Consider the following 26,950-nt stretch of genomic DNA (forward strand, 5'->3'; position numbering starts at 1 on the left):
GGTATGGTTCACACCTGGGCGTATTACAGGCCGTATTACCGCGCTACAAAAAGCCCTATGCCCAATGAAGTACAGGAGCTTCTTTGGGGCATTTTTGTCGCGCGTTTCTATTGGGATACAGCCAAGTAGCCCTCGGAAACACGCGTTGGTTGCACGTTTTTTATCGCGAAACGCGATAAAAACGCGTGTCACGGAACGTGCAAAAAAATTCAATACGCCTAGGTGTGAACCCAGCCTTGTAGTGCCTTCCCATGGCGGCGGGGGGGAGGGGACTTCATGGTTTCTTGCACCAGGAGCCCTGAAGGTTCTAGTTACGCCTCTGGCCACTGCTAACCTGCCTCTGAACAGTTGCTAGCCTATCTCTTGTGCTGATACTAAGCCTCTCTACTATTGACTGCACAAAACCCGTCAGCAGTTCCCATTTTCACTTCATCCCTTTTTCATCTTTAGATATGGGATGCATTTACCAAAGCATGTCTGACAGAAAAGTGAGATGGTGTAAATTCCACCCAGTATTGCCTCCTCCTCTTCCCTGCTAATCCTGTTTCCTAAGAGGGAAACAATAATCTTTTCCTTTTCTTTAGATATGCATACATGTGTGAACATGTAGCTCTATGGAGTGCAATATTTACATATTCTTAACAAGCTGTAAATGAGCAAAAGAAAGAGACCTTTACTAACCTTTGTAGCTGTAGGCACTGTGGAACAATTCATTATAATTCAAAGCAGAGGTACTGCCATTATTCAGGTTCTTTTCTCCAGGAAGCTCAGCTCATCCTGCCACCCTTCCCAGATTACCCGCTCTGTGTTTAAATTTGAGATTAAAAGTCTGCCAACTCCCCTCCCAAAGAAGGTAATAGTGTGAGCTGAGCTGACTTATTATGTTAATATATATTGTTATGTTAATATATATATATATTTAAAGTCCATATGCCCATAATATGTCCAAAGTTTGGCCACTTTAAAGAAAAACTCTGGAGAGAATAAAAATGTACCTTTGCAATGGGGCTATCCCCGCACTGCAAGGGTTTAAATGCTCATTTTGGTCTAGGTCTAAAACAAAAAAGAAACACTCACCCGATCCTAGATCCCACGATGGTGACCACTCACCTCTCCCCCCCTTTGTTATGGCTGTGGGATGACCCTCGGATTCCTCATGTCCAGTACAAGGACATAATGAATGGACATGATGATGTCACAGGTCTTTAGATCGCCGGAGCCCAGGGGAGAAGAGGCTACAGGAATCAGTCTAGCAGCCATATGGGATTCAGGATTGAGTGAGTATATCTTCCTTATTTTAGACCCTAGACCAAAATAAGCACTTAGCCCTTGCAGTGCAGGGGTAGCCCTACTGCAAGCGTTAATTTATATTCTCCCCAGAGTTCTTCTTTAACGTAAATCTTATTGCTATGTGTCAACAACTCTTTTTAATAAGCAGCGCTGTGCACTGACTATTGCTCTCTATAAATGCAAATCTACCAGTCCAGTCTGACTGAACAAAAACAATCCACTTACTACTAGTTCTGATATTTTGTCAGTTTTAATCAGGGAGGCTAAGTAATTACACTGAAATAAAGACAGCCACTAGAAAAAGTGTATAGGGCTATTGTAGCAATACTATTGTATTTGCATTAAACAACCTACTAGATTAAGAGGAATATTCTTTTTGTTTCCTTTCAGCCTTCCTGACTACTTGAACAGATTACAACTAAGTAAATCAAACACAATAAAGTTAAAGCAGTGCTGGTGTATAGACACGTTATTTCTTGCATATTCATACATGCCATCGATCAGGAAGTTCATTTATTGAAAATTTACTTAGGAAAAAAAAACATTGTGGGTTACAAATCCAGACTGTGCTGATTTTCAGTCATTACATTCAGGCTGAACAGGATAGGGTGAGCTAGAAATCTCCACCCTCCACAGAGTGAAGAAATTGCAGTGAGTAGTTTGGTTGCTATGCATGTTAATGACTTTGTACCCTGCGCTGTAGGATCTGTTTTAAAAGAGGACAAGCAAGCAAGGCTAAGCTCAGAGTGAAGGTGGAAATCAGGCAGTAAGGGTACAGCACAGACACAGCAGGAGTGCAGCTTGTGTGAACTCAGGCAGCCACTCCAGGTAGCACAGTCTACAACAGAGCTCCAGATAATAAGCAACAAAACAGAAATTAGGACATGAGACCCCTCTATGCAGGAATCCTATTACTCCTTCTAACAATCTGCACACTCCAAGTGGAAGGTACGTTTTTTACTATTTTCTCCTATTATGTTTTCTCTTATTTAGTCATGCAATTTCAGAATAGAATGCTGCCTAATCTACCTGCTAGTTGCATTCTGCAAGTAAAAATAGATGTATAAATATAGTGACACGTTATCTTGCTATGCATGACATAGTTATGTATTCCTTGAAAAGCATTGCTCCTTTCGCAGTTGGTATGGGGCTTTTACATTCTATTATCCTCTTTAGCTTTGAGTGTAAAATGCATTGGTAAGCTCCACTTTATGCATTATATTTTATGACCTGAACTTGTGGAAAGTCTGATGCCCACATACCGTTTTTTTTTTCCAGGGTCAAAATGCAAATGTTCTCGGAAGGGTCCAAAAATTAGATTCACAGATGTTCAGAAACTGGAAATCAAACCAAGACATCCATACTGTGAGGAAAAGATGATTATGTATGTATTTATTTGTTTCTTTGTATGTTGTATTTTTAGGCATGGCAGTTCATATGTATATAGTTAAAATTTAGAAATGTACTGTATTATTTTCTAACAAACTTACTGAACATAGAAGTATTTTTGCTACTTTATGCTGTTTTATTTTTCATGCAGATTTAGAACAGGTTTAACAAGTATGTTTGGTTGAAGAACTGGTCCAGGCTTGATCAGTGTTAAATTTGGAAACTAAAATTGGATTCGTACCCACAGCTTTACTTTTCCTATAGAGCAATTGTATGAGTCCTATAAACTTTCAGTTATATAGTAAGACAAATTTGTTCATGATGAATCATGGGTGACTGGGATGCAACCTATCTCATAGTGACTATAGCAGCAAGATTCCCTTACCTTAGTTTCTGGCCATGTTCCCATCTTGACACTGTAATTGTTCCTGCCTACCTAGACTGTTCCAGTACTCTACAAAATCCGCTTTGGGTGATCTGACCCTATAAAGGGATAGCATTTGTGCTACCTTTTATTTCTGCATTTTGCCTTTGTCCATGCTCTCCAGTTTGATTAATAAATATTGTTACCTGATTTATTAAAGGGACATGGACATCAGGTTCACAGATTTATTTGATTAGTATTGTTGGGGTTTGTAGCAAAATGTTTGAGTGTGCATGTATTCTGTTGTAAGAGATAGGGCAATACTTCAGTCTCATCTAGAGAGAGGAACAGTCAAGTTTCCATACTAAGGACCTGTAGACACTAGAACACAAACATATCAACACATTGATGTACTTTCACATGGGCTTCAGAAAAGCAGCTTTTTAATGATTCCTTTTTTATTTTGGATATATATTGGATAAAGTTTAGTGCCTCACACAAGTAGTATGCATCACTGTAATGGAAACAGTTCCTATTGGAAACTGCAATTTTTCTTCTATCCATGCATTTTGCTTGCACTAACCGCGCATCTGGTGTGAACAAGCCCTTAAAGGGGATGTATTGGGAGAGTACAATATACTCTCCCCAATACTTAGAGCCAGCGTGGGATACTGCAGCTGTCCCACACTGGCTGTATATAACGAGATAGTTACTGCTCTCTGCAGGGAGGAGATAGTGAGCCGAACTGTCAGTCACCACTCCCCAGGGATTCCCTCCTCCCCTCTCTCTATTCCCCCAGTGCTCACTGAAGGGACAGAGAAGGGAGGGGGTGGGCACAGTTGTCAATCAGGCAGTGGGGTGGATCCCGACAATATTGCTCGGATCCTCAGCTGCAGCGTGGCTCTGCACTGTCAGCATATAGCAGTAGACCACTCTTTGCTGATTTTGGGTCACAGGAGTACATTAGCAAATATAATTAAAATATAAGTAAAAAGTCAGTACTCTGCACTCTGGATATGCACAGTTGATCCAAATGAGTGACTCAGAAACCATTGACAATGACAACAGAATTACAGCCAGACCAATGGCATTTTTAGAAGGAGATCAGAAATGATGGTCTATATATTGCTTTTTATGACGGGTTTCCATTAACTGTACCTAAGTAATTTAATATATTTTTTTGAGACATATATAGAGCTTTCTTTTAGTGATATTTAACATAAAATAGAAATTCAAATAGAACTACTTTTTTAAATTTTTAATGAAATGCACAGTGTGAACAGGCTCCTACATGTGTGTGGTGTTTTAAAGCATGTGTATTGTGCTTCCAACCTACCAAAATGTAATAATGGTCTGTCAATCCACTAAGACGTCCCAAACAATTGGGACAGGTCACACAATTTTTGCTGCAACACTATAGTGTGTTGTCTTAATGCATTTGGATGTCATTCAAAATAAATGGCAATGCATGTAACTTGTAAATGGATGTGAATGGGCTCTATGTTTAGAGTAGTACCATTTATCTTCCCAGACGGTACCAACAAGGACAAGTAGGCTTGTAATAGTATTTATGACTGACTTGCCTGTTGTAGTTTGTTTGGGTGCCATGCAAAATGAATGAAAATGCATCGCAGCAATGCATGTAACGTGCATTGCCACACATTCTCACTATGCATAGATAAATGATCCCTCAGTATTTACAATATTACAATTTATGTTCTCAGGCATACACCAGCAAGAAAAAAAAGTTGGGTATCTCTTAATCCTCAGAATGTGGGACATTTGTATTTTGGACACCACCAGCTCGCTAGGGAGGAGTATTGTGAGGTTTGTTGCCATCAGGTCAATGGACTAGTATGTCACCACTGCCATAGCATTACATTAACAAATGGGCTTCAAGCCCATTCTCTGCCAAATGTGCACATGCTGGCCCTACGAGAAAGAGATGGGAGTGCATGGCTGTATATGTCCAGTATAGCAGCTCTTGCTGGGGGAGAGGCATTGATAAAATAAAAATCAATTTTTTTATTGTACTATCAAACATGCTGTACTATAAATTATGGTTGTTAAAAGAAATGTCATTTTAACTTCAGGCACCATAGGTTGTCTGATATTACCTTTCGATAGCTAGAATCTACTTGTTTTTGCCTCCGTAAACCTGGTTTTACATTGCCTATTAAGGGCTCAACCTCCATACTAAAATCTTCCAAGAGAAAGCATAATTTTTGGCCATTGACGTTTTTCTTGTTTGATAGAGGATGACAGATGGGTGAGGTTTAGTCACTACACAACAGATCTAAGGAAGTCAAGATCTTCGTAAATAATGTGAAAACTATATAAGAGGAATGCACAAGATGCTTTTCTGCATTATAAGGGTAATAGCAGGCTTCTTGTGGTGTATGATCTTAAAGTGTATCTAAATCCTTAAAATGAGCTTCTCTTATATGCCCATTGTGGTCCATTTAATGCACCATCAGAAGAATTTTGTATACGTTCCATAGATGCAGAAAAAAAGAAAAAGTTAGAGCTTTTCTGTGTACTCTGCACACTTACTGTATTATCTCAAAGCGCCTTCCTAGTTTTTTGTTTGGAATCAAGAATAATTAGCCTTTATGTTGCGGAGATCTGAGAGTAGGAGTGGTTGCACATTTTCGCATTTTAACAAAAGACACTGAAGAGGGCTGACAACACTCCAACAAAAAAGCTGTCTCGTCACCCTTACAACTTAAAGAATAGGTCTCGCCTTGTATTATTTTTCATAGGTCATAACTCCCACTGTATATGTTGCTTTTTATCCCATGCATCTGTGTGCATATGAAGCTCAAATTTACATGGTAATGGCACACCCTCCCTCCACTAATTTCCACACCTCACTCTTGAGACATGCTTCTTGATTGCTGGCTCCCTGTCCCTGCATTTTCCTGACACAAGTGGGAGCACAGGAATACAGGGGGAGGGGGGCATGCTATTCTAGGAATCAGGACAGGCACCTGAACTGGAAGTGGAGCCATGATTTGTGTCAGGCGAGCAAAGGAAAAGTGAGATAAAAAGCTGTCAGTCAAGAGGTCCGTCACTTTTGCAGAGCGTGCTTGGGTTGGTGGGGTGGGGAAGAGGCGTGCTGTCACCATCTGAATATCCGCTTTTGCTGCACACAGAATCAGGGGATTAAAAAGCAACACCATTGAGAAGTTAGGTGACTGAGCTGTGAAAAATAATGCAAGGTGAGACTTCTTTTTTAAATCAGTTTATCTTGACTTCAAGGTCATTTCAAACATTGGAAATACTACTAGCCCTAGTTTAATTTTGCAGTTTGTGTTTTGAACTGGAGTGGTAATTTGCCTCTCATTTTGAAATTTTGAGACACCAGAATGTCATGTAACCTCTGACTGGTGGGAGACTACCTTCTAATTGAATGATGTACTGAAGGGCACATGATTTAGGCCTTCTCAATAAAAGTCTGATGACCAAAAACAGCCATTCGGATGAAGAAAGGGATGTTCTAGCCTAATGACAGATGTAGATGACTTTGATGAACTTCTTTAGCCTTTCAATGTAAGCAGAATTCTTAGTGTGATGCTTGAGCTGTCAGTTACATAGTTACATAGTATTTGGGGTTGAATAAAGACATACGCCCATCAAGTCCAACCCATATAGGTCCACGCATCATCTCATTCTTAGGCTGGGCACACACCTTACAACCATCGCAAGACTTCTGTCTTGCGATGGTTGTAAGGTACTTAAAAAAACGTACGATCTGCCTATGTTGCATAAGCAGATCGTACTTGCGATGATCGCAAGCCACGCCCCCTGAGGGGCGGGCTTCCGATGACCGCAATGCCGAACGGGCAGTGTGCGCTTGCACACACCGGCCCGTGCGGCTGTTATCGTACGGACATGCCACAAACCCGCCGAACATCGTACGATGCTCGGCGGGTTTTCAAACATGTCCGTAAGTTTAAAGTCGTGCGACCTTACAGTAGTAGAGGTCGCACGGCTTCCACACACCTTACGAACATCGTACGATCGCGGGATTTCCCGCGATTATCGTACGATAATCGTAAGGTGTGTGGGCACCCTAAGGGATACTGGTATCCCTGGATATTACGGTCCCTCAAGAAATTGTCCAAAACATTTCTTGAACAAATCTACATTCTTGTCTGAAATCACTGCCGATGGCAGTGAGTTCCAGACCTTAACCGCTCTTACTATAAAGAACCCTCTTCGCAGCTCACCACAATGTAGTGGCTGTGGTAAGCAGCCTAAAGAGCTTTTAGAGAAATGAATTCTCCTGAAGTAGTGTTGTCCCCGCTGCAACTCTCGACGGTCTGTGACCGGTAAATGGTTTATCTTCGGGATCATACAAGAAAAAGACCTCTCAAATATGTCTATATCCTCCTGCAATATTATATTGTCACGATCCGTTTCTAGTACCCTCCCTATTTTTGTATCATCTGCAAACACGGAAACATGGCTATTTATTCCCTCCCCGATATCATTAATGAATAGGTTGAACAGTATCGGACCCAGCACAGATCCTTGAGGCACACCGCTCATTACACTAGCCCTACTGAAAAGGTGCCATTTACAGATACTCTCTGGACCCGTTCCTGTAGCCAGTTCTCTATCCATGTACACACCACCTCATCTATGCACATAGCCCTTAGCTTGTGTAGTAAGCTCTTGTGTGGTACCGTATCAAATGCCTTTGAGAAATCCAGATATACCACATCCACCGGCCTCCCTCCATCCATATCTCTACATACCCCCTCATAAAAAGTTAGCAAGTTAGTCAGGCAGGAACGTTTCTTTCCTGAACCCATGCTGATTGTCATTAACTATGCCGTTATCCTTAACAAATTTTACCAAATAGTCCTTAATTATACCTTCTAACAGTTTACAAACTACCGATGCTAGACTGACCGGTCTATAGTTTCCTGGTTGGAATCTAGCTACCTTTTTGAATATTGGAACTACCGTAGCCCTCCGCCAACCACATGGTACCCTACCAGTCACTAAGGATTCCTTAAAAATTAGGAATAATGGTCTTGTTATAATCTGGCTTAGTTCCCTAAGTACCTTGGGGTGAAGGTTATCTGGTCCAACTGCTTTATTTGCATTGAGCATTTTAAGTTTGTTCTATTCCGCTTTCCGTCAACCATTGCGGTATATTATCGGTTTAACTATGTGATTTATCACGTACGTCGAACCCGTTTCCCTCCTGTGTATATACTGAGGAGAAATAATTGTTCAGCGCCTCGACCCTCTCCTTGTCACTTGTGAGTAACTTCCCGTTTTCGTCCTTTATTGGGCCTTTCTGCTCCTTTCTTACCTTTTTACTGTTAATATATTGGTAGAATGTTTTGGGTTTTTGTTAACTATCTGTGGCGATATGCTTTTCACATTCTATTTTAGTTTCCCGGATTACTAGTTTGCATTTTTGTTACATTCCTTGTAGTTAAGGAACACCAATGCCGTCCATTCCATCTTATATTTTATAAATGCCATTCTCTTTGCCTTAACATGTAGTTTTACAGTTTTATTTAGCCATATAGGTTTAGTCTTTGATCTTTTGTTTTTGTTACCCAATGGTATACACTTTGAAATGGTTGTATCAGCTCAGGCCTTAAAGGATGGATCTGCAGCTAGGTTACAGCTCAGGTCAAGACTCAGTTACAGGAAGAGATGTTACTATTTTGCAGTTGTCAGATATAGTTTCATTTATGGGAGAACTAGCTTGAGGTTGTAGCTGGTCCTCTCTGATCAACTCTGTAGCACCTGCATAAGTAGATTGTGCTTTAGAGGTACTAGCCATACAGTCTATGAACCGAGTAGTATTGTGCACAATATTAGTAAATTCCTGGCCATCTCAAGAATATGTAGGCTTGCCATTGCTGGTGACAGTCTGGAGTGTTGTCCTACCAGGGTTATCACAAGGTGGTTCACTAATGTAACCTTGACTTCACTGAACCTTTTATCGGAGTGCACACCATTTGAACTCTGCCTCTTACTGGAACAAGGGGCGCGGATAACAACCCAACCTAGGTTGGTCCTTTGGGGATATAAGAAGATAACCTTTGCATTTGTTCTTCTAGTTGTGGACTAGTGATATGTCTATTACCAGCAGAAGCACAATTTGGGCCTAATCATCCAATAGTAGTTTGTAGTCAAACAAAACATTAGTCATACACGTAACTTGAGTCTTCCGGCGCTAAGAAGATGAATTTTTTTCAGTTCCTTTTATGTCTACAATAATAAATTATTTAGCAGGGCAATTCTTCCTTTCTACTATCCCAGTGCATGTATGTAGGGTTGAGGAAAACACACCTAAGTTTACAATAAACATGTAGAAGAATTCTGAAGTTGCAAGTGAATGAATGACTGCTTTGGTCATCTAAAACCACATATATCTTGCCTGCTTTTTTTAGGTTGACTTTAAAGAAACGCCTTTACCAAAAATATATCTTGGCACAGTTTTTTTCCCCAGAGTCCAACTGCATTTTGATATGATCATTGGAGGTGACTATTTGTTCATCATTCTCCCTGCAGTAATCTGACTTGACATAAGGAGGATCAGCAGGAGAAGGGTTGTGCTGAGGTGGATGAAGTGCACTAAACATAAATAAAATCCTGAATTGCATTTGTTAGTTCCTTACATATTTGCAGGGGTTTCTTCCAGAATCCAATGCATTTCTTGAGAGGATGTGGTGTGCTACTACTACTGTCTCATTCAGAAATCCTCTAACAGCATCAAGCAGGCGGTGCTGGCGCTTTTTACACAGGAGACGTAGGCAGATCTGGGAGAGCTTGGGGAGCAGTGTCTGCCCAGCTGGCCAAGGGACTGGTACGGTAATGACTGCTGCTGAGGATCGATGTGAGTGGAATTAATTGTCTGCAGGGTGGAGTTTGTGTCACCATATTATCATATGTGTTTGGTCGGCTCCATGCTGATTGGCTGGGAAGCCGACTTCCTGGCCAATCAGCACGACTGAATGAACGTCAAAGTACTGCAGTGCTGAATACGCATGGTACCGTGATAGGTTGCCTTCAGATTGGATCAACAACAGTGCATAGAGAGCTTCATGGAATGGGTTTCCAAGGTCAAGCAGCTGCATCCAAGCCTTACATCACCGAGTACAATGCAAAGCTTTGGATGCAGTGGTGTAAAGCACGCAGCCACTGGACTCTATAGAGATGTGTTCTCTGGAGTGACTATTCACACTTCTTTGCCTGGCAATCCGATGGACGTTCTGGCCAGGAGAACGGTACTCCATTGTGCCAAGTGTAAAGTTTGGTGGAGGGGGGATTTTGGTGTGGGGTTGTTTTCAGGGGTTGGGCTTGGCCCCTTAGTTCCAGTGAAGGGAACTCTTAAGGCATCAGCATTTTGGACAATTTAATGCTCCCAACTTTGTGGGAACAGTTTGGGGATGGCCCCTTCCTGTTCCAGCATGACTGCGCACCAGTGCACAAAGCAAGGTCCATAAAGACATGAATGAGCAAGTTTGGGGTGGATGAACTTGACTGGCCTGCACAGAGTCCTGACCTCAACCCGTTAGAACACCTTTGGGATGAATTAGAGCGGAGACTGCGAGCCAGGCCTTCTCATCCAACATCAGTACCTGACCTCACAAATGTGCTTCTGAAAGAATGGTCAAACATTCCCATAGACACACACACACACTCCTAAACCTTGTGGACCGCCTTCCCAGAAGAGTTGAAGCTATTTTAGCTGCAAAGGGTGGGCCAAATCAACATTGAACCCTACGGACTAAGACTGGGATGTTAATAAAGTTCATATGTGTGTAAAGGCAGGCGTTCCAATACTTTTGACAATATAGTGCATAGTGTACCTATTGCAAATCAGCTTCATCTTGCAGACATTAAAGTTCCTTATTGTCTATTTATGGAAAATACATAGATTCTTGGCAGGCATGATATTCTGTTTGTGTGCAGACATGTTATGCATAAGCCAAGTGTTTAGGCAGAGCAGAAACAATCATCACAGCACCACAACTTCAGCAGCATGGATAACTCCAGAACCCACAAGGCTTGTAGTGCCACAAGAAAATTTAATACACAGAAACTCCATTGTATGCACAGCTTTCCAAACTGTAGAAAAAGTTGTTTCTAATGAATGAAAACATACACACGAGCATACTGCAGAAGACTGCAATTTAGTCCTAATTGCATAGAAGCAGTGTTATGCAAGTAAATATCAGAGTCTATAGTGCAAATGTGCTCATCTGACATACCTCCATAGATCTTGATCTGTCCGGACAGTATTGCCACTTGCTGATTCGACAGCATCCACTGACAGGTTATCAGTTTTACTTCACAAAGTACAGTACATTACGGAGGAAGTTTTTCCAGTGTTTTAAAGTATAAGACAATTACTTTCTAAGCCTAGTGTCTGTGTTAGGAACTGAAAAAACAAAGAAGAGATGGGAGTGTCAATATAAAGACTGTATTGGATAGCTCTAACAGGAGTGGGAATAAAGACATAGCAAATACACGAAATAAACAAGCTGTATTGGGCTTTAGATGTCAGCAGATATACAATATTAAATAATATAATGTAATTCAAAAACAACCAATATGTGACATACAACACACTGATCCATATAATCTTGCTGTGCACACATTGCCAATTCTGTAAGATTTAATGGGTTGGCACTCAAGACAAACATTCCCATTTTTAGTGGGGACCAAGATAAATAGTTAAACTATGACATATACAGGCACTCACAATAATTGTGGTTTTAAATCTTTAGTTACAATTGTGATATTGTTGTGAATATTGGCTAGACAGAAGAATTGATATGCCTAATGAACTGGTCGGTTATCACTAAATTAGGTTTGATGCAATATTTTCTGCCAAAGTTCCTAGCATCTTACCATTTAGGGTCCAGTGACACCATCAAGAATGCGTTCGTCCTCTGGAACGCAACCCATTAGTGCCTGCGTTCTGGTACAGTGCGATCTGAAAAAAATAGTGCATGCAGCAGTTTTTGCAGATCGCATGGGACCGGAACGTAGGCACTAATGTGCCACGCGGTCAGGTAACGGGGATTGCACCACGGGCGGGGGGCGTGGCTTTGGTGCTATTGAGTTCAATGCCACGCCCCCTCCACCCCAAAACAAAGTGAGCCGACCAGGTTGCGTTCCAGTGCATTCCAGAGGCCGAACGCACTGGAACGCACTCTTGATGGTGTGACTGGGCCCTTAGAATGTAAATAAGTCCATTAAGCATTAACTGTGCAATCTGTGTGCAGAAAAGGTAGGCAGAATGCATTGCTTGTGGGCTCCTTAAGGCTGATCCTTTTCCCATTACTGACCATACCATGTCATGTACTGCACTGTGGCTGAAGGTGGCCGTCTTTTTCGAGCCTGGGCTTTGCTTCCTCATATCAGAACGGATTTCCTGATGCCAGGTGATCTGATCCCTGATGAAGGAATATTTTTAGGAAGAAGCAGGAGAGGTGGAGGAAGCACAGATCTACACAGATCACAACGAAGCAGAAGTGAGGAGATCCTTGCAATGAAGCTTTCTCTCCAGCCAGGAGAACAGTGAGCAGCACAGTAGTGACATCGCCAAATCTCACTTCAAATCTAGAACAGTGTTCACAGGCAAAATTACTTAGATTCACCGTGCAGATATAGAGCTATGAGGCACAGGAAGTGCATGGCTATTTTTGGGAGGAATTCAAGACTTAAATCTTTCAGGGTACTGCATAGACACGCTTTAACATTTGTTGATGTCCCAAATAACATAGCAAATCTTTACATTTTACATAGTTACATAGTATTGGAGGTTGATCAAACACAGGTCCATCAAGTTTAACCTTTTGTGTGTCTGTGTTTATTCGAGTCTCTCTGTAGTCTAGTTTTTAAGAGTGCCTGTACCCCTGTATGTTATGGTCTCTGAGGAAGATATCTAAATTATTTTTGAATGATTTCAATACTCTCTGATGATACCACTGCTTGTGGAAGAGTTCCAAAATGTAACCGCTCTAACTGAAAAGAAGCCCCTACACTCTTTGTGGTTAAATCTTTTCTCCACCAATTTTAGCTGGTTGCCTCCAGTCCTTTTTTAGGGAGTTTACAGTAAAAAGTTTATTGCTGATGCTGCCATCACCAGTAAACATTTTGTACATCAAAATCATGTCCCCTCTTAAATGCCTCACTTCCAGCATGAATGAGTTTAAATTAAGTAACCTTGTCTAAAAGCTTTGGCCCACCAGCCCCTTAGTTTCATTGCCCTTCTCTGGACTCTCTCTAGCTCAAGGACATCCTTTTTGTGGATTGGCGACCAAAATCGAACCGCATACTGAAGGTGTGGCCGAACCAGTGGTCTATAAAGTGGCAAAATTATCGCTTTGCTCTACAGTACATTCCTTTTTTAATGTCCTTTTTAATCTAGTCGACTATGACCCCCAAATCTTTTTCCATTTCTGACTTCCCTAGTGGAGCACCTATTAATGTGTATTCCTCTTGCCTATTTTTAAACCCCAAAATGCAGTACTTTAGATTTTTCAACAAAAACCAGCACACTACTAAGTACTGTGCCGGTTTTTTAAACTGAATTGCAGTAAACTCTGTGACAGCAACAACTGTATGTCCCGGCGGTTGTGCAGGGATGTAATCAGGCAGCTGTGCAAATGCCTGTCACCTGTGAGAAATGTTTAGCCTGGCAGAGCCTGTACAGACTCTGCAGGCACCGCTAGGCAACCACATCCTGCTTTTTGGGTCATTGTGAGGACCCTCTCCTGCGCTCCCTCCCCTACACTGGCCGCCAAGGACTCAGGAGAAAGGTTCTGCAGGAGTTGGGTAAGGCTGGGGGGTCTATGGGTAATGGCTGGTCGGTGTAGGGGTTGAAGGTGGGGGGATTGGGAGACTGTAGCTGGTGGTATTCAGTATTGCTTACTTTATGTATATTGTATAGCTGGTGGTATTCTGCATTCCTGCATAATGATTATACAGCAATGTAGAATACCACCAGCTATACAGGACTACAAATTCCAGCAATACGTTTATAAAAAGCTGCAGTGGCTGAGATAATTATCGCTCCCTCTGCTGCTCTGCTGGGACCGCCTCTGCTGCTCTGCTGGGCCGGCCGCACCAAACAATCAGGACCCAAAGCAGAGGCTGCACTGTAGTCAGGCAAATTAGGCGGCCGCCTCAGCCCACGCTGGGGCTTTGCATCTGCCTCATTTGTGTGAGTACAGACTGCCTAAGGCTGGCAGCAGTGGAAAGGTTCCAGAAGGAAAGGCCAGGTGAGTGCGTTGTACCCCAGGTGGAGAGGGGGGAGAGCCGGGGGGACAGTGGACACAGAGGCGGTGGAGGGAGCTGAGATGGATGGGCACAGTAGCAGTGGAAGAGCCAGATGGGGGGCAGGGCTTATTTTCTGGCAGTGCCCCTCCCGAGACTAGATTCTGTATCTGCCCCTGAGCACAGAACCCTGGGGGACGCTACTCTCGACCTTAGACAAATTTGAAAAGAGCCATTTATCAATACTCTCTGGACACGTTCCTGTAGCCAGTTCTCTATCCATGTACAAACCCTTTCATCTATGCCCATAGATCTCAGCTTGTGTATTAAGCATTTATGTGGTACAGTTTCAAATGCTTTGGCAAAATCCAGGTACACCACATCCACCGGCCTTTCTCCATCCAGATCTCTATTCACCTCTTCATAGAATGTTAGTAGGTTGGTCTGACAATAATGGCCCTTCATAAATACATGCTGATTATGAGTTATGGTATCATTGCCATGAACAAAATCCACTAAATAGTCCTTTATCATTCCCTCAAACAGTTTGCATAATATTGATGTCAGACTGACTGGTCTGTAGTTCCCAGGTTGGCATTTTGAATCGTTTTTGAATTTTGGCACTACCCTAGTTTTATGCCAATCACTTGGTACCCTTCCAGTCAGTAGGGACTCCTTGAAAATGAGCAATAATGGTCTCGCTATAACCTGGCTGAGCCCTTTAAATACCCTGGGGTGTTGGGTGTCTGGTCCTAATGATTCATTTGCATTAAGTTTTTCTAGTCTTTGTTGAACCACGGCAACCATCAACCACTACGGTATGTTACGCACTAAGCTACTCAGTCTTATGTCCATTAAACCAGTCTCTTTTTTCCTCGAGTTTATACTGAGGAGAAAAATGAATTGAATACTTTAGCCTTCTCCATCTCGTTTGTGATTAATCTCCCATTCTCATATTTTTTGGGCCTACCTGCTCTTTTCTTACCTTTTTTTATTTTTTATATATTGGAAGAATTGTTTGGGGTTCTTCTTATAGACTGTGGCGATATGTCTTTTCTTAACCTATTTTAGCTGCCTGGATTTCACATTTACATCTCTTTTTGCATTTCTTGTAGCTCTGGAATGCCAATGCCGTCCCCTCCATCTTATATTTTTTAAATGCCAGCTTATTTTCTTTGATGTGTTATCTTACCATTTTATTTAGCCATGCAGGCTTAGCTCTTGATCTTTTATTTTTGTTACCCAATGGTATGCACTTGGTAATAGCATTGTGCAATGTATTCTTAAAACAATCCCACCTCTCATCAGTGTTCGTTGTTAGAAACAATTTTGTCCCATTTAGTGTCATACGCTGGATGAAGCAGCTTAATTTAAATAACCCTGATATTCTTCCAATACCACAGCAAAACATTTGCTGCCCTCAAGCATGTTTGCAGCTATTAAAGAAAATTTGGACGTGTGTGTGTGTGTGTGTCCGTAAAAAGTTCTGCTTACACAATCCCAGCTTCTCTTTGCCTTCTGTTTTTTTATGTGCAGACACAAAAAATAAAAACATAACATAGATATATTTAATATCAGCTCTTTGTTTCCTGCTTTTCATGTCCAAATACATGTTCAAATGTTAGAATTTGTGGTAAAATATTTCAAATTAAAGCCAGGTTTATTTGCTTGTTTTAAAGAAGAAAATGCATAACCTTTCCTGATTTCCATCAGTACTATACAGTTGCTTTTTATTTATTTTGACTGTATAAGGAAAGTTTGGTAGCAAGGTGTCATTTAAATAAGTAAATTATCAGTAAATTTCACTTTTTTAAATGTCTCATAAACAAATATGTTTACTTTACTTTATATTCAACATGATTTTGAATTATCAATTCAATTATCATTGCAGGTTTGCCCACCTCCTCTAAAACTCATTTGTTTTGAGAACAATTTTTAAGAGAAAAGTGGATACAATTTATATAGATGAAGGTGGCTATTTGTACAGCTATCAGAACCTTTTTTTTTCTTCAAGCAGAGTGTTTCCATAGTCCATCTTTATCTTGTCAGTTTATGTCTGCTTGTCCCAATCTGTGTCATTCAGTGTCTACCAGTTTGTGTTCAACCAAATCTGTAAATTTTTGTTCTCACAATCAGTTCCATCCTTTAATCTGTGTGTACTTCAATGTCGGTCAGATTGTATAAGGGTGAGTGTTGGTGTATTATAAGAACAACAGATCTTCTGCAAGAAATTAGAAATGTTAGGATTCTTCCGGGAGTTCAATGACCTTTTTAAATGGCCTGCAGTCTTGTGCATTTACCTGGTCATGGAACTACCCACCAAAATCCTATCTCTTTATAATTTGCAGCAGGGGGTACACTATCCCATAGATATTTCACTACAGAAACAAAAAACTGACTATGCAAAAATATACTTTGCATATGTTTATCACATATGCTTAACGTTATTTATGTGCATTCTAAAGAAAATCATGTGCTTATTTAATATGATACAATATACCAGTTCAGTAGACATGTGGTCCCCAGAACAACTGAATAAATCATATTTTAAGTATGGTATCAATGGTCTTGTTTTTGAACCAGCTAAGTCATTAGATACCACAATATAACAAAATGTTATACTGTATAAACACATTAGCTGTTTATTTAAACAGAACTGAAATAAATGAGAGATTCAGGGAAACTAAAACGAATAGGAAATGAAAATGGGCATATAATAACAGTAGGAAAAAAATAACTATCTAGATAATCTGCAAATCTGCTAGTAACGTGCAAAGTCATTGTCACATCTTGCAGAGGAAAATTAATCACAGGGCTGTTTGCTTAATACATTGTATTTCTGTGTGTGGTGTGTTGTTGTTGTTGTTGTTGTTGTTGTTGTTTTTTTTTGTAGTTGTGCCAGATCTTCCAAATGTTTACTGTAGATGACCTACATTTTGTGAGGCACAGCTGGTATGCCTGCTTACTTAGTGGCTTCTTAGAGCCAAATGTATTCTTCACAGAGAGCTTTTGGGAAAACATATAAAGCAATGATACTAAATCAATTTCTAAACTATGCTAAAATTTGCAGCAGATTTTACAATGAAGAGAGAATTACCTAATGATGCACAAGCAATATACTATAAGCACATGAGCAGTATCTGTTGCTTGGCAGAAGTGGTGAACAGCAGGACCAATGTCCTGACCAACCATGTAGGCGGTCACAAGCCAAATTATGTAGAGCCGGCTGTTCTGCTTTGGGGCAAGGTCACAAATGATCTTCTCATGCTAATAGTTTTCAGCTGACAATAATGCGGAGAAAGTCTTTATATTGAACAGATAATCTCTGCAAAACTTTATTACACAAATCATTGGGAAACAGTCTGCTTCTGTTACATATAAATAGCATTTTTTAAAGAAAATCCCCCCACACCTGACAAAATCAGACATGAAGATGTCTTGTGTTACACTGCTTTCAAAGTGAATAGGTAGTCTACAGGTAATTGGCTCTTAGAGTAATCATCCCACTAAGTAAATACTATAGCAAGTACAGGAGTCAGAAGTATTCTTACTGTTGCCCCTTGCCCCAGAGACCTTCAGTTAATGTGTGTGTAAAGGCCAGCAGCGGACTGTTTGAGGTTAGAGGACCTTGTAAACCTACCAAATGAGCAAGGTAAAGTATGTAGGGATCATGGTTGGAAACCAATCAATTTCTTAGGGGATAGCCTGGGGTCAATGATAGAGAAATAGTCAGGCAAGAACAGCGGTCAAGACGATGTGGTCTTTAAATGACAAATCAGCAGTAACACCCAAGGGAAGGATATTTAGCTTACCTGGGGATGCTGGGTCACAGAGCCTCTGGATGCTGCTGGGACAATCCATAGGCTACACTGGTGACTGCTGATACAGGCTAGACTAATGTGAATGTATAGCTTGTAGCTTGGCCAAAAATCAAGAGAGACAGGAAGCATGTTCAAGGATACAGGACATTAGGTTTTCTTCCTGGGCACTGGCAAGTAATATCCGAATGAACAGTATCACAAAGCAGGATGCGTGGTCAGGTAAGACAAGCCAAATCAGGCAGCCAAGCAATGAGTTTAGTTCAGAATACAAACATTAGTCCGAGTGCCTATACTCGGGCAATGAGCTGGAGGTAAATCTAAGTTGAAATAAAGGCAGGTGTGAAGTACACATCCACTTCCTGTAGTCTAGTGCTTGTACTGTGCAGAGGCTACAGCAGATGGAAAACCGGTTGCACTAATATGGCACATAGTCCTGTTCTAGGTTTAAATAATTAGGTTTTTTGTTCTGATTGGGTTATGACATCCTGGAATGAAACCATCAAAAAATAACTAGGAGTTCACTGACTAGGTGAGCTTCTATAACTCTAGAAGCCCTCTTCAGGGAAGCTCTGTATGGCTCACCTAAAGTTGGTTGCTCTTGGACTTATCACTCAGTGAACCCTTTCCTGTACTTGTGGAAGACAAAGATCCAAGAACCTAAGGCATGCAGGAAGGGAGGATTCACTGGACAGGACACTGCAAATGAGACAGTAAACCAAAGTTTAGCAAGAAGTACAGGGAGAAAAAGATGCCAGGCAAAAAAACCCTATCTCACTGCTTCTTCTCTCCTCCTTTACTCTATCCAGCTCCACTGCCTCTTTCCTTCCAGCCCTCTCTTTTCAATCTCATTCCACTTCTCTTCTCCCTTATCCTGGTCCCTCATCTGACAGCCTCTTCCTTTTTTTTTTTCCCTTTCCCATCCAGCCCCACCCCACTTCCTCCTGTATTCCTCCCTCCTATAGTCCGTCACATCCCACTGGTTTCTTCCTTTTCTTCTGCCTCCTACTGTCTCGTCTCTTTCCTCCCTCCTCTGTTCAGTCCCATTTTACTTTCCCTTCCTTCCCTCCTTCCTTCCTTCCTTCCTTCCTTCCTTCCTTCTCTATCCATTTCAATCCCTCTGCCTCCTTTTTTTTTTCTTCCTCCCTGCTCGATCTAGTCCTATTGCACTGCTTCTTTTCACCCCTCTCTATCCAGTTTTATCCCACTTCCTTTTTATTACCCCCTCCTCTCTCCAGTCTTATCCCACTACTTCTTCTCTTCCCCCCTCCCCCTTTTCTCTATCCATTTCCATACCATCGTACCTTTTCTTTCCCATCCTATTTACAGTTTCATTCCATTTTCTTCCACTCTGCTGTATCCAGTTGCATCCTTCTACCACTATTCCCAACCCTTCCTGCCATCCTGTCCCATCCCATTTGTCTTTCCCCCCGACCGCTTTGCTATGCAGTTTCACCCTACTTTTTTTGATTTTCTTTTTTGGTTTATTAAACATTATTTTCATGTTCAAGTAAAATACAAAACTAGTGTGTATATATGTGTATGTATGTATGTATGTATGTATGTATGTATATATATGTGTATATATATATACATACATACATACATACATACATACATACATACATACATACATACATACATACATACTTTCTGACAGTGAAAAGCTAATTGAGGCACTCTCAGGACTTCTCAGCAGGAGCCATTCAGCAAAATAAGAAACATTCCTTGGGTGTTGATGTTTCAGTGGGGCACATCCAAAGCTTTGATACATACAGGTGATCAGGGCCTTGATAAATTAAAGCCACAGGATTTAGCTATTCTGATAAAAATGTATTTTAGTGCTGTCTACAGGAGGATTTGGATACAGGATAAACAAAAAAGCAATTTGCCAACCAGGTATAACCCCCCTCCCACTCCCAGCATGCTTCAGATTTTTGCCAGTGTCCTTTGAGGATGGACATCTTTTCTCTACTAAGAAAAGTTTTTAACCCTTTTTCATAACCATTGTATTTCTAATGCTGTGTTTATAGGCTTAAGTGTCGCACATGCACACTCCCTGTTCTGTTCCTGCCTTTTTTCCTTTAGTGTGAGGTAGCTTTCTCCAGCTATTGCTCCTATCTGCATGAGACCTTGCTAAGTACTTGTTGCTGCCAACAGTAACTTGGTCACTTCCAGCTATTAGCCTCACCTGCTCAAGAGTTTGTTGGGAGTAAACCAAAGTTTTACCTCATGTTCTCTATTAAGTTGTTCCTGTTAAACAGTACAACATGTCAGATCCCAAGCACAAGAAGTAGTTCTACAGCACCAGGTCTCTCCAGCTAATGATCCATTAACCATTCTGGGATGGCCTTCAGTGTCCCTCCAAGGCACCTGACACCTATAGCCTGGATTGTTGTCCCCTGCTTCAGTCAACTCACTTCTCAAAAGCTCCCATAAAGTGGTGTAACAAATTATACGGCCCCACAGCAAAACTTTGATGGCACACAACTAAACAATAGTTGCAGTAGCAATAATAATGACCTTCACAATATTTTATATTATGATGTAATTGTTAGTACACAATTACTCCATAATGCAAACGTCTAATAAACTGGCCTTTTTTTTTTCTTCTTTCTGTGAGAGAGACTGTGTTAGGCATAAGGGGTTACCTATTACTTATTGTAATAGGTAGCCCCTATTACAGGGGTTAGATAATTATCTAAACAAATTATACTTACTGCACAGCCTGCAAAAGGGATCTGTGATTAGTAACATCCGTTCTGAGGTCTCCTTCTGAACAGTTCTACTTGATTGGAAATGTCCATAGCGGGTACAGGGTCAGTATCCACAGAAACCTCTGCAATCCATAAGGATACAGTACTGAAATGTTATAACATACATACATACATACATACATACATACATACTTTCTGACAGTGAAAAGCTAATTGAGGCACTCTCAGGACTTCTCAGCAGGAGCCATTCAGCAAAATAAGAAACATTCCTTGGGTGTTGATGTTTCAGTGGGGCACATCCAAAGCTTTGATACATACAGGTGATCAGGGCCTTGATAAATTAAAGCCACAGGATTTAGCTATTCTGATAAAAATGTATTTTAGTGCTGTCTACAGGAGGATTTGGATACAGGATAAACAAAAAAGCAATTTGCCAACCAGGTATAACCCCCCTCCCACTCCCAGCATGCTTCAGATTTTTGCCAGTGTCCTTTGAGGATGGACATCTTTTCTCTACTAAGAAAAGTTTTTAACCCTTTTTCATAACCATTGTATTTCTAATGCTGTGTTTATAGGCTTAAGTGTCGCACATGCACACTCCCTGTTCTGTTCCTGCCTTTTTTCCTTTAGTGTGAGGTAGCTTTCTCCAGCTATTGCTCCTATCTGCATGAGACCTTGCTAAGTACTTGTTGCTGCCAACAGTAACTTGGTCACTTCCAGCTATTAGCCTCACCTGCTCAAGAGTTTGTTGGGAGTAAACCAAAGTTTTACCTCATGTTCTCTATTAAGTTGTTCCTGTTAAACAGTACAACATGTCAGATCCCAAGCACAAGAAGTAGTTCTACAGCACCAGGTCTCTCCAGCTAATGATCCATTAACCATTCTGGGATGGCCTTCAGTGTCCCTCCAAGGCACCTGACACCTATAGCCTGGATTGTTGTCCCCTGCTTCAGTCAACTCACTTCTCAAAAGCTCCCATAAAGTGGTGTAACAAATTATACGGCCCCACAGCAAAACTTTGATGGCACACAACTAAACAATAGTTGCAGTAGCAATAATAATGACCTTCACAATATTTTATATTATGATGTAATTGTTAGTACACAATTACTCCATAATGCAAACGTCTAATAAACTGGCCTTTTTTTTTTCTTCTTTCTGTGAGAGAGACTGTGTTAGGCATAAGGGGTTACCTATTACTTATTGTAATAGGTAGCCCCTATTACAGGGGTTAGATAATTATCTAAACAAATTATACTTACTGCACAGCCTGCAAAAGGGATCTGTGATTAGTAACATCCGTTCTGAGGTCTCCTTCTGAACAGTTCTACTTGATTGGAAATGTCCATAGCGGGTACAGGGTCAGTATCCACAGAAACCTCTGCAATCCATAAGGATACAGTACTGAAATGTTATATTTATATGCACACATTTTTTTTTCTGTACTTAGAATGCTTTCACTTCCAACCTCAGGCCCCATAGTAGCCAGGTGGGCTGCTATTGTCATTGCTACACCACTGCTCCTGCAGCTCAGTCAGGTGTGACCCCCCCCCCCTCCTCTGCCTCATCCAAGGAGGAGTACTTTGCATCTATACCAGATTTTATGGGTCAACCTAGAGCTGTGATTGCTGACCCTGAACTCAGAGGCTGTAATCATAGTTTATGCTATCACTTCTAGAATCTTTGACATCCCAGCAGCTATAGCAACCTCTGTGCCTCTTGCTGAGAATGTACTGTCTGAAGAAGGCTATGACAGGTTCTTGTTAGATGACTTTACTCCTGAGGAGCTTTGGTCAACTGAAATGGCTCCCAGGCTTAAGAAACGATATCGGCTCTTATTGTTGCCTTCTGGTACACTCCATTTAACATGTTCTGTACGGAGACTAGAACATAAAGAGATGTCTGTGGTTAAACATTTGGTCTGTGGAGTAGCATTAAAAAATTCTTGCTGCACATGCCTTCTGATGTGAATGTCTGTTTGGTGCCATGCTGGACAATTTCATAAACCACATTACTGGTGGTAAGGGTTCTCATTATCCAAGCAAAAGAAGTCTAAGCTTCAAAGTGACAAACCCTTTCCTGTCTCTAAAGCCAAAAAGAGTTCCTTCCATTTCTCCCAAGCCTAAGAGATTGGTCCAGTACAGCTACAAACCTCGGACTTCTACATTTTCAAATCCTGTTGAAAAACTCTCCTTTGTCTTGAAGGGACACCCCCACTTTCCAAAGTGGGGGGCATCTGTTGGCCTTTGCGCACACCTGCCCCAATACTTACACAGCCTGATCCTTTGCCTAATTAAGAAAAAAATATTAAACTGCGGAAGTGACACCCTTTAGTAGCATCTGACCCATATTGCACAAAACCTTAACTTTTTATAATTGTCTTTAAAAAAAAACACTTTTTTTAAAATTCTATTTATTAATATGCATTCCAATTTTTATATACACAATTTATGTTTCCTTCTGGAAGTGAACTGTCCACTTCCAGAAGAGAATCCAAATGGTGTTGTTAATGTGTATATATACACATGATAGAGAAATTATATAAATAAACAAAAACTTCTTTTTTTTAATGAGACAAATATTACATATTGGGTCATATGCACAAGTTAGAAAGCATCTCAGATGCTTGGGTAGGAGACATGCTTTGTAGTCTCAGTGGACAACAAGAATAATTACTTGCATGTCAGTTATCTCTGATTTGCTGTGGGCACTCAACACTACCAATTTGAGCCCTACCATTTGGCTTATCCTCCATAGCAAGCATTTTGACCAAGGTTCTAGTCCCTGTTCTAGTGTTGCTATGCTCCCAGGGTATTCCTATGGTTGGATACCTAGACAACCTCCTCTTGAGGGAACGGTCAGCTCAAACAATGGCTGTTAATGTGATGTGGACATTCCAGACCCTATAAAGGTGCTCCTGCACCTTCAGAAATCGGTGCTGGAGCTGACACATGACTTGAAATATCTGGGTCTCATTCTAGTCACAGCTCATGCCAGACTCGGACACTACTGTCCAGGAGCTATCCAACTGTGAGATTCTGCATGAGTGTTCTTGGGTTGATGGTAGCCTCCCAGGCAGACCCATTTGCTGAGCTCCACTTGATATCCACACAACACACCATTCTGTCATCATGGGGAAAAGTCTTTAGAGAAACCAATTCACCTGACACCCAGGACCAGGTTGTCTCTGGCCTGGTGGTTTAAGAAATCCACTCTAGAGTTGAAAATATCCTTCACCCCACTGTCGTGTAAGATCATCACAAGGGATGCCAGCCTGAAGGGCTGGAAATAAGTCCTATATACCTTGTCAGTGCAGGGGATTTGGATGCCGGAGGAATTCCATCTTCCAGACAACATCCATACAATCTGGCTGTTCCTGCAACACTGAACACTCCATCACAGTGTCATCCGAAGGTCCAATTGGACAATGGCACAACATTGGCATACATCCATAATGGGGGAGGAACCAGAAGTCTGGCTGCAGCTAGAGAGGTCAAAATTATTTTAGTCTGGGTGGAACTCCATGTTCCAGCTTTGTTTGCTATTTACGTTCCAGACATGGACAGTTGGCATACAGACTGCCTCAGCTGGCAGCATCTGGACCTGGGGAAATGGTCCCTTCACTAGGTGATTCAGCACCTGTGTCACAGTTGGGGAATGCTGGATGTGGACCTCCAAGTTCAACAACAAAATGGTCAGGTTTGTTTTCAGATGCAGAGATGGTGGTGGAAGCAGTGGAAGATCTGGTGACTCTGTGGGATTTGTACAGCTGGATCTACACCTTTCATCCTTGTCTACTTCACTTGGTTTCACCTCAGGAAATACTCCATGGAATGAATCCTTACTTCTATGATCTGGTTCAGATCAACATTTGTTCCTCCAGTACCATCAAGTAGCTGTGGGGCTATTGACTTGAATGCACCACTAGAACACAGGGGGGGAGTTTAGTATTATTATTATTATTACATATTATTTATATAGCGCCAACAGTTTGCGCAGCGCTTTACAATATAAGGAAGACATTACAGTTACAATACAATTCAAGACAAGATGGTAAGGAGGGCCCTGCCCCTGAGGGCTTACAATCTAAAAGAGGAGGGGGAAATGATACATGAGGTAGCTGTGGGAATGAATTATTTGAGAATGTGAAGGTTCAGTGGTTAGGTTGAGGTGGGATAGGCTTCCCTGAAGAGATGAGTCTTTAGGGAACGCCTAAAGGCAGTCAAGGTGGGAGATAGACGGACAGGTTGGGGTAAAGAGTTCCAGAGGATGGGAGAGACTCTAGAGAAGTCCTGGAGGTGAGTATGGGAGGAGTGGACAAGGGAGCTGGAAAGCAGGAGGTCAATGGATGAGCGGAGGGGACGGTTAGGGTGATACTTAGAGACAAGGTCTGAGATATATCCGGGGGCGGAGTTGTGGATGGCTTTATAGGTGACTGTTAATATTTTGAATTTTATCCTCTGGGCGAGTGGAAGCCAGTGTAGGGATTGGCAGAGGGGGGATGCAGACACTGAGCGGTTGGTAAGGTGAATGAGTCTGGCAGCTGCATTCATGATAGACTGAAGGGGGGATATCCTGTGTAGTGGAAGGCCAATGAGGAGGGAGTTACAATAGTCAAGACGAGAGATAACAAAGCAGTGTATGAGTAGTAGTCATTGCTGAGGAAGGGACGTATTTTTGAGATGTTACGAAGGTGAAGGCGGCAGGATTTGGATAGCGATTGGATGTGGGGAAGAAAGGTGAGGTCCGAGTCAAGGATGACACCTAGGACCTTGGCATGAGGAGAGGTTTGGATAGTTGTGTTATCAATCACAACTGAAATGTGGGAGAAAGGTGCACAGGGTGGAGGATATATCATGAGCTCAGTTTTTGAAAGGTTGAGTTTTAAGAAATGTTGTGACATCCAGACTGATATGTCATTTAGTAGATTAGTGACACGCAAGGACACTGAGTGGGAGAGTTGTGGAGTGGATAGATAAATTTGAGTGTCATCGGCATACAGATGGTATTGGAAGCCATGTGAGGTTATATGCGATACAGTGTGTGTTACAGCAACTAACCACGCTCAAACACACTTTACCTGGTGTGAACAAGCCCTAAAGCTTTATGGTCAACATTTCTGCATTTGCAATTGTATTTGTGACTACAAGACCGTTCAATGTTTAGAGCCATCTATCGACATTCACTACAACATTAATCGGTATTGTAAAGTATTTGTATGCTCTGAATCTGTATGCTATGTGTATTATGGGCACTCTGAACATTGCCTTCATTTTAAATATTGTTTTGTTCTGATAACCTCTTCAAACATTTAATATTCATTTGCAAATGTTATGAAAACCCTTTTACACAAGCTACTTTATGTAATGCATAGCTGGTAACTATTTAGGATGTTCAGTGATGAGACCGATAACAAAAATCTAATTTATGTATCTATAAAGGCTTTTGTAAGAAACCTAGGTAAAAAAAGGCTGCTTGTGAAAAAGGTGCATTTGGAGGTGAAAGCCAGCTGAGCTGAATTCACGTGTCTGTGTAGCTACACAGATATGTCTCTGTTTACACTAATTTACATGTTCCCTCTTTGTTCTTCTGTAACAGAGACATGTTGTTGAGAGGGACATTTCACCTTTAGTGTCAGCAAATTGTGTTTGGTTCACTTAACCTACTAAAATTCTAAGAAATCAAATTTTAGCTTTTTCCAAGAAGCCAACACAAAGCTGTTTGTTTCATTTAAAAAAAAACGTTGTGAAGTATTATGTTAAAAAAGGACCTCATGTTTTTGACTCCTAATGCATATTATAAAAATGTTTAAAAAGCTTTAAATAATATTTCACTTTTGTGAAACATATGTGATTTCCTATAGCACAAAACCATCAACTTGTATATAAAATATAGAGTATTGTTAACTAACCACATTTTTCTTTTACTTAAGATTTTTGTGTTCTCTTTTTTAGCGTGACCATGCATGTTTCCCGACATAGAGGGCAACAGTATTGCTTGCATCTTTAATTACACAGTACTAAGAAGTTTCTTAAATGGTACACAATATGGAAAGAAAAGAGCAGGTAAGCGTAATAACATGATTTTCAAACAGTACGGATATTATA

The 26,950-nt window shown here is 41.2% G+C and overlaps 1 protein-coding gene across 1 annotated transcript; it reads left to right on the forward strand.

The window, feature by feature from the left end:
* The first annotated feature begins 1,939 nt into the window (after positions 1–1,939).
* CXCL14 (C-X-C motif chemokine ligand 14) lies at positions 1,940–26,897 on the forward strand. Its single transcript, XM_018570375.1, has 3 exons — positions 1,940–2,238; positions 2,569–2,674; positions 26,798–26,897. The coding sequence occupies exons 1-3, from the start codon at positions 2,175–2,177 to the stop codon at positions 26,850–26,852; spliced, it is 225 nt and encodes a 74-aa protein (XP_018425877.1). The 5' UTR covers positions 1,940–2,174; the 3' UTR covers positions 26,853–26,897.
* The last annotated feature ends 53 nt before the right edge of the window (positions 26,898–26,950 follow it).

The sequence above is a fragment of the Nanorana parkeri genome, unplaced genomic scaffold (genome assembly GCF_000935625.1).
Source record: "Nanorana parkeri isolate BGI_ZX_2015 unplaced genomic scaffold, ASM93562v1 scaffold1524, whole genome shotgun sequence".
Classification (NCBI taxonomy): Eukaryota; Metazoa; Chordata; class Amphibia; order Anura; family Dicroglossidae; genus Nanorana; species Nanorana parkeri.

Coding starts and splice junctions, on each gene's coding strand:
- CXCL14 (XM_018570375.1), top strand. CDS start 2,175: ATGAGACCCCTCTATGCAGGAATCCTATTACTCCTTCTAACAATCTGC. Junction 2,239..2,568: donor CTGCACACTCCAAGTGGAAG/GTACGTTTTTTA, acceptor TTTTTTTTCCAG/GGTCAAAATGCAAATGTTCT. Junction 2,675..26,797: donor TGTGAGGAAAAGATGATTAT/GTATGTATTTAT, acceptor TCTCTTTTTTAG/CGTGACCATGCATGTTTCCC.